Here is a 16,891-nt window from a genome sequence, read left to right on the forward strand (position 1 = left end):
AAACACTGGGAGGTGAGGCTTTCGGAGCATGTAAGAACAAACAGGAGCAAGGCATTTGCATAAATAAGGGCAGACAACTTGGAATTCCAAACCTTTTGCAAGTAATGGGGTAAGGACTGCACACAACATGAGGGAAAGAGTGGCACGCAGCTGCTGGACTTCAGTAGCATCTCTTGGTCGAAGAGCTGCTGATGTACTGCATGCTGGAGCTGCTTCCACCGACCACACATGACCCAGCTGTGCCTTGTCCACTTCCAGAGCTGAAGCCCATTCCTCCAGCACAGAGCCCAGCTCCAGCCCCACTGCTGCCTCTGAAGCTCTGGCAGCTCCCACTTCCGTATCCCGACCCTACAGCAGTTCTGGTCACAGCTGCAAGAAAAGAACACACTTGTCAGAGGCACCCACAAACAGTTGGACAGAGCAGCTGGCAGACAGATGGAAAAGTCACAAAACTGCCTTTGGAAAGTACTTACAGATATTCACTGCACCAGCACCTTCTCCAGAGAGCCTGGAATTGAGCAAAAGAAGACATTTAAAGCATTTAAGGGGAAACCATGAACAAGATGTGCTTGAAAAGCCAACAGAACATATGTAAAATATTGCTGGGGGAAGATGCAGATCTTGCAACTGCACAGCTTGATTTCACCCACCTGCACTCCTCGCCCTCCAGCAGCTTCCTGTAGGTTGCAATCTCAATGTCCAGGGCCAGCTTGACGTTCATCAGCTCCTGGTACTCGCGCAGCTGCCTGGCCAGGTCTGCCTTTGCTTGCTGCAGGGCTGCCTCCAGCTCAGCCAGTTTGTCCCTGGCATCCTTCAGGGCCAGCTCCCCACGCTGCTCAGCATCTGCGATGGCTGTCTGCAAGCTGGCACACTGGGAAGGAAAAACAGTGGCTGAATTCCCCATCTAGAGCATAGAGCAGTTTGTTTCACCCTACAGCCAGGATGCATGGCCATAGGTGCAGAAAGCTTTGAATTAATTAATTCTCAATCCAGCACAACACTGAGGTGCATTTATAGTTTTTTGCTGGACTTGATGGAGTCTTTGCATTAGAACTGTACCTGTTTCTTCACGCTGTCAATCTCAGCCCGCAGCCGCTGGACGTGGCGGTTGAGCTCAGAGATCTCCTGCTTGGTGCTGCGGAGGTCGTCCCCGTGCCTGCCTGCAGTAGCCTGCAGCTCTTCATACTGCCAGGGAGAGGAGCAGAGGTCAGGGCAGAATCCAGCATTGTAGAGGTTAAAGCAGCATGTGAGTATCATATCATAGAATCATGGGATGTTTGGGTTGGAAGGGTCCTTCAAGGTCATAGAACCATGGGATGTTTGGGTTGGAAGGGTCCTTCAAGGTCATAGAACCATGGGATGTTTGGGTTGGAAGGGACCTTCCAGATCATGGAACCATAGGATGATTGGATTGGACAGTATGGTCCTAAAAGATCATAGAACCATAAGACATTTGGGTTGGAAGAGTCCATCAAGGTCATCAAACCATAGGATGGTTGAGTTGGAGGGGTCCTAAAAGATCACAGAACCATTGAATGGTTGGGTTGGAAGACTCCTTGAAGATCATATAGAGCCATGTAATCATAGCATGGCTTGGGTTGGACCCCATGGCTCTAAGGACCCCCCCAAACCCCACCCCTGCCCTGGGCTGCTCCCTCCCCTCCATCAGACCAGGGCCCCATCCATGGACTTGAGCACCTCCAGTCATGGGGCACCCACACATCTCAGGGCAGCAGTGCTAGGGTCTCACCATCTTTTGAGTAAAGAATTTCCTTCCCACTTTCACCCTTTTATCTTAAACCTCACTTTCCCCCTTTTATCTTAAATCCAATTTCCCTTGTCCTGTCACTATCAGATAAAGTAGTATTTCAGCTCGGAGGTGTGTGTCTCTTTTCAATCCCAAACCAGCACTTAGAGCTTTATGGGTTTGTTAAATCTAAAGGCATCCTCTGCTGTAAAAGTCCCAGTAGAACCTACTGTTGGAGAGCTGGGGGAGGCAGCATGGTTTACCCTTTGCAGAACCCATCCTGGGCACTCACCCTGGACTGGTACCAGGACTCAGCCTCCTCCCGGCTGCGCTTGGCGATGTCCTCATACTGCGCCTTCACCTCAGCAATGATGCTGTCCATGTCCAGCCTGCGGTTGTTGTCCATGGTCAGGATGACGGAGGTGTCGGAGATCTGGCTCTGCAGCTGAGACAGCTCCTGCCAAAGCAGTGGGGGTTGCGTGAGTCACTACAGGGCACATCTCTTATTCCAGGCCCCAACGAAGGACAGAGCTGTGTTTACAAAGTGATTTTTCTTCCATGAATCTTCTAGGAAGGGCTACTACAGCAGGTGAGATGGAATAAGTGTGGAGGTACGTAGTACAACAGAGTGGAAAATAATCCATCCCGAGCTACAGAGGTAGGAAAAGGAAGCAAAGGTGTTAGAAAATGGGCAGGACATGAAGGTCCTGGGAAGGTGCTTACAGCTTCATAGAGGGCTCTGAGGAAGTCTATCTCCTCCAGGAGGGCATCTCGCCTGGCTTGCAGCTCTGTCTTGGTCATATAGGTAGAATCCACCTCCTAGGGGAAGAAGCACAGCACAGGAATGGAGCTGTTTCCAGAGGAGAAGCTGCAGTGTTTCTTGCAGCAGCTGAGCAGCAGTGGGAGGTGCAGCATGCATGCACCCACCTTCTTCAGAACCACAAACTCATTCTCGGCAGCTGTGCGCTTGTTGATCTCCTCTTCATATCTGCGGGATGGACATGGAGGGTTGTTATGGGCTTATGCAGAAGTTTTGTGTTTGTAGGACCTGGCTCAACTTTCTTTAGAGGAACAGCTTGGTACTTTGGTCTCCTAGCCCTATAGCTTTCTGCCTCTGAGTTTCTGCCATGGGGCTGTGTGCGTCACGTATGCAAACTTAACCCTGGGCATTTATATCAGAAAAATAAGAATAATTTTAAAAGGCCTTTCTTCCTTGTTGGACTGCACAGGTGCAATGGAGCCCTGCCCAGCCTACTCACCAAGCAGACCCCAAACAAAGACTTACTTGCTCTTGAAGTCCTCAGCCAGACTCTGCACCTTGCTCAGCTCCCCACCCAGATTCTCCTTGTCAGCCAGCAAGTTGCTCAGCTGCCTCCTGAGGTTGTTGATGTAAGCCTCAAAGAGGGGCTCAACGTTGTTTCTGACTGTTTTGTGCCCCTGTTCTTGCAGAAGGGCCCACTTGGTCTCCAGGACTTTGTTTTCTTGCTCAAGGAACCGGACCTGGAATGAGAAAGCAGCAACTTCAGAAGTAGCTTGACTTTAGGATGGTTTTCCCTATCTCTGCTTCCCTACATCCCAAAGCACCATTTCCCCTCTGCTGCTCTCATTATGTGGGATGAAAGAATGGTCTCAAACCAAACAATCCTCGGGTTTTATTCCCTGGCTGCTGCTGATAGAAATGGCTTTGCATCAAAAGCAGCACGGCTAATACAACTTGCCCTTCTTTGTGCTTCTCCACTAAAGAATCAGCATGGCACAGCCCAGAAATCTCATGACTCACCTTGTCAATGAAGGAGGCAAATTTGTTGTTGAGGGTTTGGATCTGTTCCTTCTCTTCCTTACGGATGCTCTGGATGCTGGGATCGATCGCCAGGTTGAGGGGCTTCAGAAGGCTCTGGTTGATGGAGACCTCCTGGATGCCTCCAGTGGGGACAGCAGGGAATCCAGGGCCACCCATGCCCCCACCAAACCCAAAAGCACCACCAAACCCACAGGAGAACCCAGTGCCAGCACCAAACCCTGCAGGTCCATAGAATCCACTGCCCCTTCCAGCCATAGAGATCCTCTTGCATCCACCAACGCTGTAGAGGCTTCTGCTCCCAAAACCTCCTCCAAATCCTCCATACCCCACAGCAGTGCCGCAGCTTCCACCTTGAGCTATGGAGCGCGAGACAAACCCGGTGCTACAGGCACTTGGGATGAAGGCAGACGCAGCACTGAAGCCAGTCCGGCCCTGGTTCCTCACGGTGCACTGACGAGACATCGCAGCCAACGGGAGAGATTGGAGGAGCAAAGCAGCGAGGATGTGGAGGAGTGCAGCGAGATGAGGTTGTGCTCCCTGGCCTGGGGTTGGCCCTTTTATCCCCTTACGAGCTGGGGGTGGGTTTGGTGTGCTGCTCACCAGACTGATTAACCAGGCTTGGCACGCCTCGCCGCGATGCCAGTCACCCGCAAAGTTGCAGCTGTTGCATTTTTTGGGACAGTCATGGTCTGGCTGTTGAAATATCTGTAAAAACACCAAAGGCTGCTCACAGCCACCCCTTCCCCACTCCTTTCTGCAGCGCATTGTCCGCGTTGGGCAAGCGCTCGCTCATCTCTATTTCATGGGTGAATCAGTCACTCCCTTGCGTCAAAGCGCATTTTTTCACTTTGCAGCTCTCTGCGAAGGGTGGGAAATCTCTGATTGTGGATCTGTGTTTTCCTGCTGCTGAGATTCTGAGTAAAGCCATCAGCATCAGCACCTCGGGTCTCAACTTGTTGGGTATTCTGGGCTTTTCTTCTCATGCCTGAATGTGGCATTTAACTTGAGATGATAGGAGAAAGGAAGAAAGAGGTGGTGGACAAAGCCAATGTGTCAGTGGGCACTGATGGAAATCTTGGACCATCAGCTTTGGAAAACCATGTGGAGAATGGCAGGACATGCAAGTTGCTTAGTGAACAATACCTTCAGACCTTTTCTTTCTGTGAAATGAATCTGCAAATCATGCTGATTCAGACTGACAACAAATGATGAAATATTACGGCGTGAGCTGGGAGGGAGCTCCTGCCGGCAGTGACGGCACAGCCTGAGCTGGTGATTCTGCACAGCTTCACCTCACAGATGCTGAGCCTAACTGATGAGTGACCGTGCCCTTACCCAGCCTGTTCCCAGGCTCTCCTCCCCACATCTCTTCTCTTCCCCTTTCGATAACTCTTAGTCACCAGGAAATTCAGTGCCGGGGATCTGCTTTTGTGGCATTGTTCTCAGCCAACTCCCTCCACTCCAATTTGTCAGAGTTCCCAGGAAATGCCAATAATGCACTTTTTCAACAATCCACGCTGTCCTCTGTGCCCTGCACTGTAGCACTGTGTGCGTGGAAACCTGTCCTGGAGATGCTCCAAGGCCACTCCTGGTGTCTGCTCTTTGTGCCCAGCAATTTCCAGGGCCAGAAATAACTCAAGTGCTTTTGGCCAGAATGTCCCTGGGGATGATTTGCAGATGCTCATCATCTCTGTTTTTCAGCCATACTCTTCCCTTCTTTTCTTCTCCCATTTCCCCTTTTTCTCCCCTTTCTTCTTATTTTTTTCCCCTTTTCCTCTTATTTTTTTTTCCCCATTCTCTCTTTCTTTTTCTATCACTTCCCCTTCTTTTTTCTGCCTTTTCCCTTTCTTCTTTCCTCTTCTCTCCTTCTTTCTCCCTTCCTTTCCCCTTCTTTTTTCCTCTTTTTCCTCTCCTTTTTCTTCTTTTCCTCTTCTTTTCACCCTTTTCCCCTTCTTTCCCACCTTTTCCCATTCTTTTTCCTCCTTTTTATCTCCTCTCTCTTCTCCTTCTTCCCCCCTCCCCCTTCCCCTCCTTTCCCCTGCTTTTTCCCTTCTCTTTTCCCCCTTCCTCTCCTCCCCTTTGACCCCTTCTATTCTCTCCTTGCTTTCCTACTATTTCCATCACACACCCTGCAAGGAAGATAAAGTAACTGTCCTGGCAGTGTTTTGTCACCTGTGAGCTACAGCATGCAGCAGATTTCAAGGCAGCTCATCCCTCAAAGAAGAGCTTCAGTACCCAATCCTAAGGCACTGGTCTCGACTCTCTGCAGAACTCCATCACAGGCAGCACTCAGTGATGGGTGTTTGGAGTCACAGTTTCCTCCACACGTTGCAAATTCGAGTCTCTGGGCTGTGCCAGTGTTAATTGAGGGCTGTCCTGCTCTACATCTGTATTTGTGCATGGAGAGCAGACCGTGCTCTGCAGCAGGACAACTGCATGTTGTGTGATGAGAAACTTCGCTTAATTCTTGCTATCTTGATAAAAAGCAATGCCTGGGGAGAAGGAATTCTGACCTCAGCCTTTCCCATGCTCGTTGAAGAGCTTTGTAATCTCAGTGCTATGACCCAGGTGTGATGCAACCACTGCTGTGCCTGTGGCTACGTGCACTGCTGCGTCCTGGTGGCTGGGAGTTGCAACCCACAGCACTGGCTGGGATACTGGATGGGGGATCCCAGGAGCCCTCAGCAGGGAGAGATGGAGGAGGAGGAGCACAGAGATGCAGCAGAGCTGCAACCCTGTTGGCAACTCACTGCAGGGGAGGTTCCCTGTGGGATGTGGAGAGGAGCAGAAAGAGTTCAGAGCATCCCAGAAAAGCATGGGAAAGTGCTGATTTTGAAGAAAAACCTAAATATATTCTGCCACTCAGGGGCCTTTTCTCCTCTATGAACCCAACTCTTGGAGTATTTTCCCAAGAGTGTGGCTATACCCATTTCCTGACCTTATGTACAAAGGCAATGGGGACATTTTTGAAAACCCTGTATCTTTCCCACTTGTCTTCCAGCAACTGTCACTACTTTGGAGCTTTCAGCCTGATAATGCTCTGCTTTCACTTCTCAATTAATTTCTCCTGATTAGTCACAGAACCACATCTAAAACTGCTGCACCTCCCCTGATTCTCCTCCACCTCCTCAAAATCAGATCTTGTCTTCAGTGCATTCTAGGAACGAGAAGAAACAGTGGATGTTGGAGACTTGCTATTTCTGACAGGTTCTTGGATAACTCTTATAGCTGTTGGATGGAAGACAGCTCCCTTCAACACAGCACATGGATGTGTGTGGATGGGCCTCTCCACCTCTTACAGTCTTCTAGAAAGGGAGTACCCCAAGTACAGCTCTGAGCAGAAGGGGAGTTCTTCCAGGTGTCTGCTCTTACGCTTACAGAATCATAGAGTCAGTAAGGTTGGGAAAGATCTCTAGGTTCATCAAGTCCAACCATCAGTCCTTCCACACCATGCATACTCACAGAATCAATGAGGTAGGACAAGACCTCTGAGACCATCTGGTCCAACCCCAACCCATCCCACCATGCCCACTAATATTCCCTCAGTGCCACATCTCCATGGTTTTTGAACACCTCCATGGACGGTGAATCCAACAGACTCTTCTAGAAGAGAAATTTCTTCTGATACCTAAGAACTGAGGTGAGACAGCTCGCAGTAAATAGAGTTTTGAGATGGGCTTGCATCCTTGGACAGGTCGGGTGGTTGTGCTGACTCCCCTGCCAATTAGTTCCCTATTGTTCTAAGTTCATGCAGGTACATCACACACCTGGCACAGCCCTTTGTGCCCCCCAGGAGCTGTTGTGCTGGCTGCAGGCTGCACGCTAAATGAATCCCAGACCTTTTCCCCTGTGCCTTACTCTTGCCTTGGCGTGCCCTGCGTTTTGCTTCCGGGGGTTTTCCTTGCTCAGTGAGGAGAAGCAACGCATTGCAACCCATGGCACCCTCCCCTTGCTGCTGCACTGTGCCTTTATTTGGCTGTTCATGGGGAGATTGAGGAGACATGAACAGGGAGCAAAAAACTGCACCTTGAACTGGGCAGGGCCCCATGAAAAGTGCTCGTTATCTGTATTTGCATTTGTTGTTCCATGCCTTTAATTAAAAGCTCCACGCAATAGAATAAATTACATATGCATTTTTATTAGACAAACACCAGAAAGTAAAGAGAGAAAGTCATGGGACACATTTTATATACAAAATCTGGCTGGAAAAAAAATAACAAAACAACAAAAAACCAAAAAGCTGAGCGGTAACAAGCGAGTTGCAGATTTAAAACAGAGGGATTTCCATTCCACAGCAGAGCCCTGCATGTGTGCAAGAGAGGAGGTTTCCAGTGAGGCTCCTGCGCCACAGGACATCGGGTTCAGGTGGCTCCTGTTCTGCTTCCCCTGATTATGCTGTGGTGAAGGACCCGTGTCGTGGTGTTCTCTGGCTAGGGAGGGAGAGCTTTAGCTCCTGTAACTTCTCCGGGAGGAGGAGGAGGAGAAGAACTTCATGCTGGAGCTGCTGCCCCCACCCAGGGCACTGGTCCCCCCGGACCCACTGCAGCTGTAGTTGTTCCCCATGCTGCACATGCCACCCCCCATGCTGAGGTTGCTTCCTCCTCCATATCCCGATCCCACAGTGGTTCTGGTCACGGCTGCAAAAGAGATAGAAAAGTAATAAGGCATTGGCTTCTCAGTGCAGGGGCATAAAAACGCTCAGGCGAGGTAATTTTATAGATTTTAGACTTACAGATATTCACTGGGACACCATCTCCAGCCAGCCTGTATGGGGAGAGAACAGCAACATAAGAGGACAAGGATACAGACGACAGCAGGGAAAAATACATGGGCCATTTTATAGGACTCCTGTAAATATTTGGTATTGTCCATGGATGCTCCTCACAATATCAGTCCATCACCTGACCTCCCCCTGCCCCTGGGTACCCCAATCGATGCGTGTACCTCATGAGGGAGCATCCCACCCATGTTTTAATATACCCCCCCACCTCCTCCCTCATTTTATACTGCTTCGTGCTCCAGCTTTTTGAACCCAATGGAATGTGTCCATCTCCAGGGAGGATCACACAGGGAAAAGTGAAATTTGCTAATATTTCTGCAGGGATTCTCTACCCACCTGCACTCCTCGCCCTCCAGCAGCTTCCTGTAGGTTGCAATCTCAATGTCCAGGGCCAGCTTGACGTTCATCAGCTCCTGGTATTCGCGCAGCTGCCTGGCCAGGTCTGCCTTTGCCTGCTGCAGGGCATCCTCCAGCTCAGCCAGTTTTGCTTTGGCATCCTTCAGGGCAATCTCCCCGCGCTCCTCAGCATCCGCAATGGCTGCTTTCAGATTTGCACACTAGGAGAGAGAAAATCTTGATCACATTCCCCTATCTGGCTCGTTCCTTTTCTACCCTATAATCACAAGGTATTATTCCAGCATCACCAATTTAACTAATTTTAATGACTTTTTTGTTTTTGATAGAAGTGTCAGCTAAGCAGAACTTGCCTACATTGCCTCTGATATTTTCTTTCCTTTCTTCCAATCTGGGGAGTAAATTGATTAAAAGCATGGATTTTCCTGCCCTGTACCTGTTTCTTCACGCTGTCAATCTCAGCCCGCAGCCGCTGGACGTGGCGGTTGAGCTCAGAGATCTCCTGCTTGGTGCTGCGGAGGTCGTCCCCGTGCCTGCCTGCGGTAGCCTGCAGCTCTTCATACTGCCAGGGAGAGGAGCAGAGGTCAGGGCAGAATCCAGCATTGTAGAGTGAAGAAGCATGTGAGTATCATGGAACCACGGGATGTTTGGGTCGGGAGGGTCCTTCAAGGTCATAGAACCATGGGATGTTTGGGTTGGAAAGGTCCTTACAACTCCCCCAGCCCCACTCCCTGCCCTGGGCTGGTCCCACTCCTCCATCAACTGCCCAGGGCCTCATCGAGCCTGGACCTGTGCACCTCCAGAGATGGGGCACCCACAGGTCTCCCTCCTGTTTCTAAGCTCGCTTTATGGATGCAAAGACTGCAGTGAGGTCTCTCTGAAGCCTTCCCATCTCCAGCTGAATTTCCCCAGCTCCCTCATCCCTTCTCCATAGGAGAAGATTTTCCTGGAAGAGTCAGCCCTTCTCTATTCAAGACAAGACATGAAGACAGAAGCACGGAAAGCCCCATCTCCTTCACCTTGGTTTGGTACCAGGACTCGGCTTCAGCCCGGCTGCGGTTGGCGATGTCCTCGTACTGTGCCTTCACCTCTGCAATGATGCTGTCCAGGTCCAGGTTGCGATTGTTGTCCATGGTCAGCACCACGGAGGTGTCGGAGATCTGGGTCTGCATCTGGGACAGCTCCTGCAATGGGAACAGGGTGAGCTTGCACTCGGTGGTGCCTCCTCATCCCTAAGGATGAGCGCGCCAAACTGGGAGAGGCTGCAGATCATTATCTGCACGGTTCTAAAGAGTGAAGAGTTCAGCATCTCCTGGGGGGAGGAATTAAGGGCTGTTGGAGGGAGGTGGGTGATAGTACTTACAGCTTCGTAGAGGGCTCTCAGGAAATTGATTTCTTCGGTCAATGCATCTGCCTTGGCTTGTAGCTCAACCTTGTTCATGTAGGAAGCATCCACATCCTGGAAGGTGAGAGAAGTGGACAGTGAGTTTTAAAGTCTTGTTCACATGTGTATCTCTGCAGTAACAGAGCAGAGAAGAAGTCATGAAGAAGACAGGGAAGAAGTCAAGAGGGCATCAAGAAGTACGGATGGGTTTGTGGATGGAGAGTGGATGGAAAGAGTCATGAGCCGATGAGCCACAATGCGCTCTCACCTTCTTAAGTGTCACAAACTCATTCTCTGCAATGGTGCGCCTGTTGATTTCATCTTCGTACCTAATGGAGGAGGCAGAGGGAGTATTGTTTAGGCAGGTAGCAGACGGAGGTGATTTTATTTTGCTGGAATGAACTTCCTTAACAGCAGTTTGCATACAATGTTCTTTTCTCCTACGTTGCATCTGAATAAGAGACCATGAGCGATTTCCTAGGCTGAACTAGTTAAAACAAGTACATTAAGAAAAAAAAAAAGTGAAAGCATCTCTGCTATTCCTTTTCTCCTCTTTCTGGCCGTTACTCATTCCCCTTCAGCCTCTCTTAAGCAAATTAAGCATGCTGCCTCAAAACTTTCAGACCTACCGTGTAATTTTTTCTCAGTGCTAGGTAATTTAGTTAATAAGCCTTTGATCATATTCTAAATTATTCCCTGAATATTTGTGCATTTGGATCTGTTGCTCCGTTACCATTTATCTTGAGAAAGTGGCACAGCCTTCACTGTCGGGAATTCCTTCACTGTTGGGATTCCCATGTCCCAGTGCTGGAGGGCTCACCTGGACCACCAGATGGCGGTAGGATGGGGGAAGCTGCACCCATCAGGTGGGCAGAGCACATGGACTTACTTCTTCTTGAAGTCCTCAACCAGGTACTGTGTGTTGACGAGCTCTCCCTCCAGCCTCCCCTTGTCGCTCAGCAGGCTGTTCAGCTGCATCCTCAGGTTGTTGATGTACGTCTCAAAAAGTGGCTCCAGGTTGTTCCGGACCGTTTTCATCCCCTGCTCTTGCAGCAGGCTCCACTTGGTTTCCAGCACTTTGTTTTGTTGCTCAAGGAATCGGACCTGCGAGAAGAAATATGCTGAAGATGTTTGGAAAGGGCAGAGATTGGGGTGAACTTCCTTTGCACTTGTGGGGTCCCAGTACCAGAGAGGGGTTGCAGTACCCTTTCCAACTGGTTTTCACAGATAAATTTATCTCTGATAGAAGCAGGAATTTGCAATTTGATTGCCATTTCCCTGCTCAGTGTTGCAAACAAGCGCTGGAACTAATTTCCTTTCCCCTTCTGCCCTTTGAATAAGTGTGCAAGATGCAAACAGCATGTTAAAAATCAGATGAGGAGTAAACAGGATTGGAACTCCTATTAAGAAAAGTGCCAGTTCCCCCCCTCTTAGCATTGCTCCTCCACTTTGAAAAACCTCTGAAATAATGCAGAATAATGCAGCATTTTGCTTGGAAGCAAGAGGAGCTGCTCAACCAGGAGAGAAATCAAGCAGGTGCTCTTGTGCATCTAATATGCTTAATGAGGAAATGAAGTGGACAGAAAGTGTCGGATCAGATTCTGCTATTTTGAGCAGTCCCAACTTGCTGGTACTGTTTCATTATGAGCTTTAAATGCCTTTGAGGAAAATTCAAGCACTAAGAGGCTTATATCTTCCCTTGTGCTCTTCCTTTTCTAGTCATTTCAGGATTGCTTGCATCTCACTTTAACTACCCAACACTTGTTATCCTGAAGTGCTCAATGGAGAGACCCCCAACACCTGCAGAGGGGTGGAATTGCCTTTGAGAGTTTTCTCTCTCCATTTGCCTCGCAGCAAATGAGAACCTCAGATGCTGGGTGATGCACTCATAGCAACCACTGCACAGCAGGTACCACTGCCTGGAGTTCCAGGGACAGAGGCATCTTCCAGTACCATTCCTGATCACTGTTCCTTCTTGCTCAGCTCATGTGCTCATCATGCAATAAGAATCCCCATCAAAACATGAGGGCAGGGAAGCTCATGGCTCACCTTATCAATGAAGGACGCAAATTTGTTGTTGAGGGTTTTGATCTGCTCCTTCTCCTCCTTTCGGATCCTCTGGATGCTGGGGTCGATCTCCAGGTTGAGGGGCTTCAGAAGGCTCTGATTGATGGATACCTCCTGGATGCCACCAGCAGGGAACCCAGGGCCTCCAAATGCCCCGTATCCGTAGCCCAGCATGCTCCCAGCACCTCCACCAAACCCTGCGGGGCCATAGAAGCCCCCACCCCTTCCAGCTGCAGAGATCCTCTTGCATCCACCGAAATTGTAGAGGCTTCTGCTTCCAAAGCCACCTCCAACCCTTGCAAAGCCACTGCCAGCATTGCAGCCCCCAGCACGGGTGACAGAGCGTGAGCTGAAGCTGGTGCGGCACGTGCCAGGCACGATGGCTGACGCAGCGCTGAAGCCACTTCTCCCCCTCTGGATCCTGACGGTGGACTGGCGAGACATGGCTGGTTTGGGATGGGGTGGATGCTACGGCACGAGGGAAGCAGTGGAGGTGCTGGCCTGGAGCAAGGAGTGGGAGGGAAAGTAGAAAGATGAACCTGTGCTCCTCACGGGCTCGGGAGAGCCCTTTTATGCATTTATGAGACTGGGATGGGTTTGATGAGGTGGATCGTCTTTCTGATTAATTAGGCTTGGCATGTCCAACAGCATTCTGGAGAGAGAACTCACTCCGCACACACGCCCTTCTGAAATAATACAGCCAAGTTCTGAGCAACAGTGGTATTGTTTGGGAATAACTGTCGCCTTCTGCTGTCTTTGTAGACGGGCAGACTCTGCACCATATCAAAGAGTTTGGGAGCTGCAATGAATCAGCCTGGTCACGGGAGGGAAACACCGTTTAGAGTGGCTGTCACTCAGCTCTTGGGATCTTCAGACCATGGGACTGCTCTCCTCAGCCCATCTCTGTGAATGGGGCTTTAAGAAGATGCAGTCCCTGGTGTTTTAGGGAAAGGAATGTGTTGGCAGGGCAGCGTTGTGCAGTCCTGTAGAACACTGCACGTTGCTTTATCCTAGGATTTTGTGGTGTCATGGAATCGCAGAATCCTTGGGTGGCTTGGGTTGGAAGAGTCCTTCAAGATCACAGCATCACGGAATCACAGTGTGGCTTGGGCAAGAAGGGAACTTCAAAGCCCCCACATCCCCGCTCCTTGCCTTTGGGCTGATCCCATTCCTCCATCAGCTTCCCAGGGTCTGTTATGGACTTGAGCAGCCCAAGATGCACCTATGCTTCTCTGGGCAGCAGTGTTAGGGCCTCACTATTTTCTGGGTGAAGAATTTCCCCCTCACATCTGACCTAGATCTCCCCTCTTTTAGTTTAAAATAAGCCACATAGTCCCCTTCTGCAGTACATCTACACAGCTACCTCTACTTTATCTCTATATAGGCTGAGTTTCTTGAGCCTTCTGAAAATCCTGCTCCAGTGGACATACCTTTCTGTGACTCTTAAAAATAATATATAGAGAGAGAGGGAGAGAGATAGGAAGGAATGAAAATGGAACATTTTGTCACAGTCTCTTGTTCACACCTGGACTTTGACAGCCCTGTTCACTGCTGCCATTGAGTTCTGTCACCGCTGTGCTGCTCCCCCAGCTTCCAGGCTTTCAAATTTGACATTTAGGAGGATGGAAATGAAAACAATGAGAAAAAAAAATAATAACTAAGGAGGAGGAAGGACTGTGGGAATGGAGCTGCTCTGAATCCACTGGCTCTATGGAAATAGAGTGCTCCAGGGCTGCTCCCAGCTCCCCGTCTATAAACATGATGTCATTCCCCAAAGATTTAATCAGCTCTCTGCTCATCTGAAAGAGGGATCCCATCAACCTGAATCCATGAGAAAAGTGCTCCACAGGATCTCTTGCCCAAATCCTTAGCAATCTGGGCACAAAGATACCTGGCCTGTCCTTTCCCATCCGTGTGTGCCAGTGAAAACGTTTGCTTTGCATGAGCATCACAAGCAGTTCAAGTAATGAGTCAAATCATGAAATCTTGATAAAGCCTCAATTTTGAGGGGGGAGAAGAGCATCTGGCCCTTTCTGTTTCTGGCAGGTCTGGAAAAGATGACTCATATGTAATTACACAAGAGGGTGACTTCGCAAAAGCATCCCCCCGAACAGCTTCATCTCGTGTTTCTGGAGCAGCAATCCTTTGTTTATTTTGGTAGCTGTTCCTTCAGCTCCTTCAATGAAGGGCTGAGCCTTCATTGTGATACTGCACCTTCCACACTGCAACAGTCCCAGTGGGGCTATTCGCCAGGTGTGCACATTTGCACACCCAAAGCCCTGTCATGCTTTGGGCATTGCTCCCTGGGGTGCCCTCCATCCCTTGTGGCTCCACCTGAAAGCTTTTCCCCGTTGCTGTGCAGCTCAGGAGGGCATCAGCACCAAAGGGATTCCCCGTCTTTTGCACAGCTGCAGCACCACAGGGCTGACTCAGGGTGTGCAGAGCCTGAATCCCACCCTTGGTTACCAACGAGTGTGATGAGTCAGTGCTTTCCTTTCCCCCCTCAGGCTCCATTTTACATATGAAACTCGTCTTTTTTAGCCAAAGAATACGCCAACCGCGTTGGAGTCCATTGTTAATAATAGTAATAATACAGCTCCTCCAACCAAATAAAAAGAAATTAATTTCTTTCCATTTCACATTTGCACTAGGGTGGAGGTGATGCGGTTGTCACTCATCTGGAAGGAATTTGAGAGGTAATTACAAAAGGCAGAACTGGGAGCACCAGGAGCTGCAGCTACAGGTCTGGGGTATGGGTGATGGCAGAGGGTCCCCACCCTGCCCTGTTGATGAAACATTGGGTTTCCAGGTAGCTCCCGGGGGAGTGTCTCCCCTGTGCCCTGCAGCTCCAAGCATGTGGATGAAATTGCTGCTCTAATGCAGATAGCTCACCCTGATATGGACTTCTCCTCTGGCAGAGTGTAAAAAGCAGAGTGGTGTGCTGTGCTGGGGCTGAGAGCCCCATAATGCAGCTCTGGAGCCTTTTCCACCCCTCTCCCTCCTTTCCTCCTCCAGGGATAGGTGGGAGATCCCTGGGGTGCAGCCTGGTATCACGCTAACATTGAGGTAATACACTCCTTTGAGGGTAGAAAAGTGAATTCTGGCTGCATCAGGGCAGTAACTACAACTTAGGTCCTTGTAGTGGGAAATTTGAGCTGTTTCCCAGCCAGAGAGAAAGAAGGCAGCTTCAACAAGTTGCCCCCAACACCTGCCCAGCATCCACCGTCAGATGATTCCACGGATGCATCTGCCATGGGAGCCTTCATTTCATGATGGATGTCTGCTCTCAGACAAGGTTGGAACCTTTTAGCAGTGCCTTCATGTGATTTCTTTGCAAAAATAGACATTTATAACATAAGAGCATGTCCTACTGACTCGTGTTGGTTCACTACCTAATCTCAGTTTAATTATCAGTAAAGTCAAGGCTATAATTTACGTTAATTGCTTAAATTAAAGCCTTTGGGTTAAACTTGGGCTGCTAACCTAAATTCAAACCCTGCTCGTTTTGGCTGTAATTTACCGTATCATCCCAACCCAACGCAGTCCCAATGATCACCCTGAGCTTTCTCCACGCTGCACCCCATGGTCGCTGCATGGCATGGCAGAGACCTCCAGGAGCAGAGAGGGAGCTGGGATTCACCTCCCTGAATCTCATTTCCCCAAGGAATGAATTGGGATGAGCTGCTCCGGAGCGTTCCCATAGGTGTTGCCCCGTGCTGGGCGTTGCAGTCCTTTGAGCCTGTTCCCAGCAGTATCTGGAGGCCAGTCAGCTGGAAGTAGTGCAGGACTTTGAAGTGTAGGTGTGACCAGCTTTCTCCAGATAATTGGTTTTTGTGTTAGTGCAGAGACACCAGTGCAGCTCAGGGTTTTGGAGTAACTTTGCTTTTATTTTTGCTGTTGTTGCAGATTGAGGAGGTCTCCTTTCAGCCCGTGGCTTGTTGCATCCCAAAAGAGCCTCTGACCTTGGTGGGTATATATCCTTATCCCGCTCTGCATTCAACACAGCTGCTTGCATGGAGGTACCCAAATAATATGGAATAAATAATACCCAAATAAATAATCCTAAATACCCCCAAATTATTCTGTTGCTCCTTCCGAGCACCTTTAATGCCCTGGATAGGGCTCTGTGACCCTTCTAACCCAAGCCATGACCTTCTAACCCATTCCATGGTTCTATGATCATAAAGAGCCCTTCCAGCCCAACCATTCCATGGTTCTACGACCCTTCCAAGTCAAACATCCTATGGTCCTATGGTCTGTAAGGACCCTTCCACCCCAGCCATCCTATGGTTCTATGGTCTGTAAGGACCCTTCCAACCAATCATCCTATGGTTCTATGATCTGTAAATACCCTTCCAACCCAACTATCCTATGATTATGATTCTGTAATCTCCTTTCTCATGGCCCTAGGGTGAATCTTCTCTCATTCTAAAGCTGCAGTGAAAGTGAAGTTGCTGGATACCTCATGATTTCAGATTAGCATCCTGCACCAGCACCGCTTCCAGCTCAGGGTTTCTTGCAGACAGACCTAGTGCTTGTGCAAAATTTAATTTCTCCCAATTAAAACAAACAATACCATTCTCTGAGCAGGTAAAATCAACAAGTATTATTCACATATTCTAGGAGGTGTCTCCGAGCGGGGTTTTGCTCTCCAAACAATTGACTGATCCTTGTGAATTGTAGCAGGGGTGTTGTTCCTCTGCTGGATTTACTGAGTCCTCCGTCACCTTCCCTGAAGCCATTTTGTGTCTTGCTTCA

General features: G+C 49.5%; 2 protein-coding genes across 2 annotated transcripts; both read right to left on the reverse strand.

Annotated features, from left to right (window-relative positions):
- Positions 1 to 13: 13 nt before the first annotated feature.
- Positions 14 to 3,723, reverse strand: LOC122189015 (keratin, type II cytoskeletal 5-like). The gene is made up of 9 exons (XM_042887785.1): positions 3,528 to 3,723; positions 3,033 to 3,247; positions 2,675 to 2,735; positions 2,471 to 2,566; positions 2,040 to 2,204; positions 1,055 to 1,185; positions 651 to 863; positions 474 to 508; positions 14 to 369 (listed from the first exon to the last, which is right to left on the reverse strand). Exons 1-9 carry the CDS (start codon positions 3,702 to 3,704, stop codon positions 161 to 163), a joined length of 1,302 nt encoding a protein of 433 aa, XP_042743719.1. The 5' UTR covers positions 3,705 to 3,723; the 3' UTR covers positions 14 to 160.
- Positions 3,724 to 7,729: 4,006 nt separating this feature from the next.
- LOC122189014 (keratin, type II cytoskeletal 75-like) lies at positions 7,730 to 12,577 on the reverse strand. Its single transcript, XM_042887783.1, has 9 exons — positions 12,116 to 12,577; positions 10,956 to 11,170; positions 10,335 to 10,395; positions 10,046 to 10,141; positions 9,702 to 9,866; positions 9,119 to 9,244; positions 8,665 to 8,885; positions 8,281 to 8,312; positions 7,730 to 8,185 (listed from the first exon to the last, which is right to left on the reverse strand). The coding sequence occupies exons 1-9, from the start codon at positions 12,575 to 12,577 to the stop codon at positions 7,995 to 7,997; spliced, it is 1,569 nt and encodes a 522-aa protein (XP_042743717.1). The 3' UTR covers positions 7,730 to 7,994.
- Positions 12,578 to 16,891: the final 4,314 nt, after the last annotated feature.

Source organism: Lagopus leucura, unplaced genomic scaffold (genome assembly GCF_019238085.1).
Source record: "Lagopus leucura isolate 7727_CA_CO unplaced genomic scaffold, USGS_WTPT01 Super-Scaffold_100110, whole genome shotgun sequence".
Taxonomy (NCBI): Eukaryota; Metazoa; Chordata; class Aves; order Galliformes; family Phasianidae; genus Lagopus; species Lagopus leucura.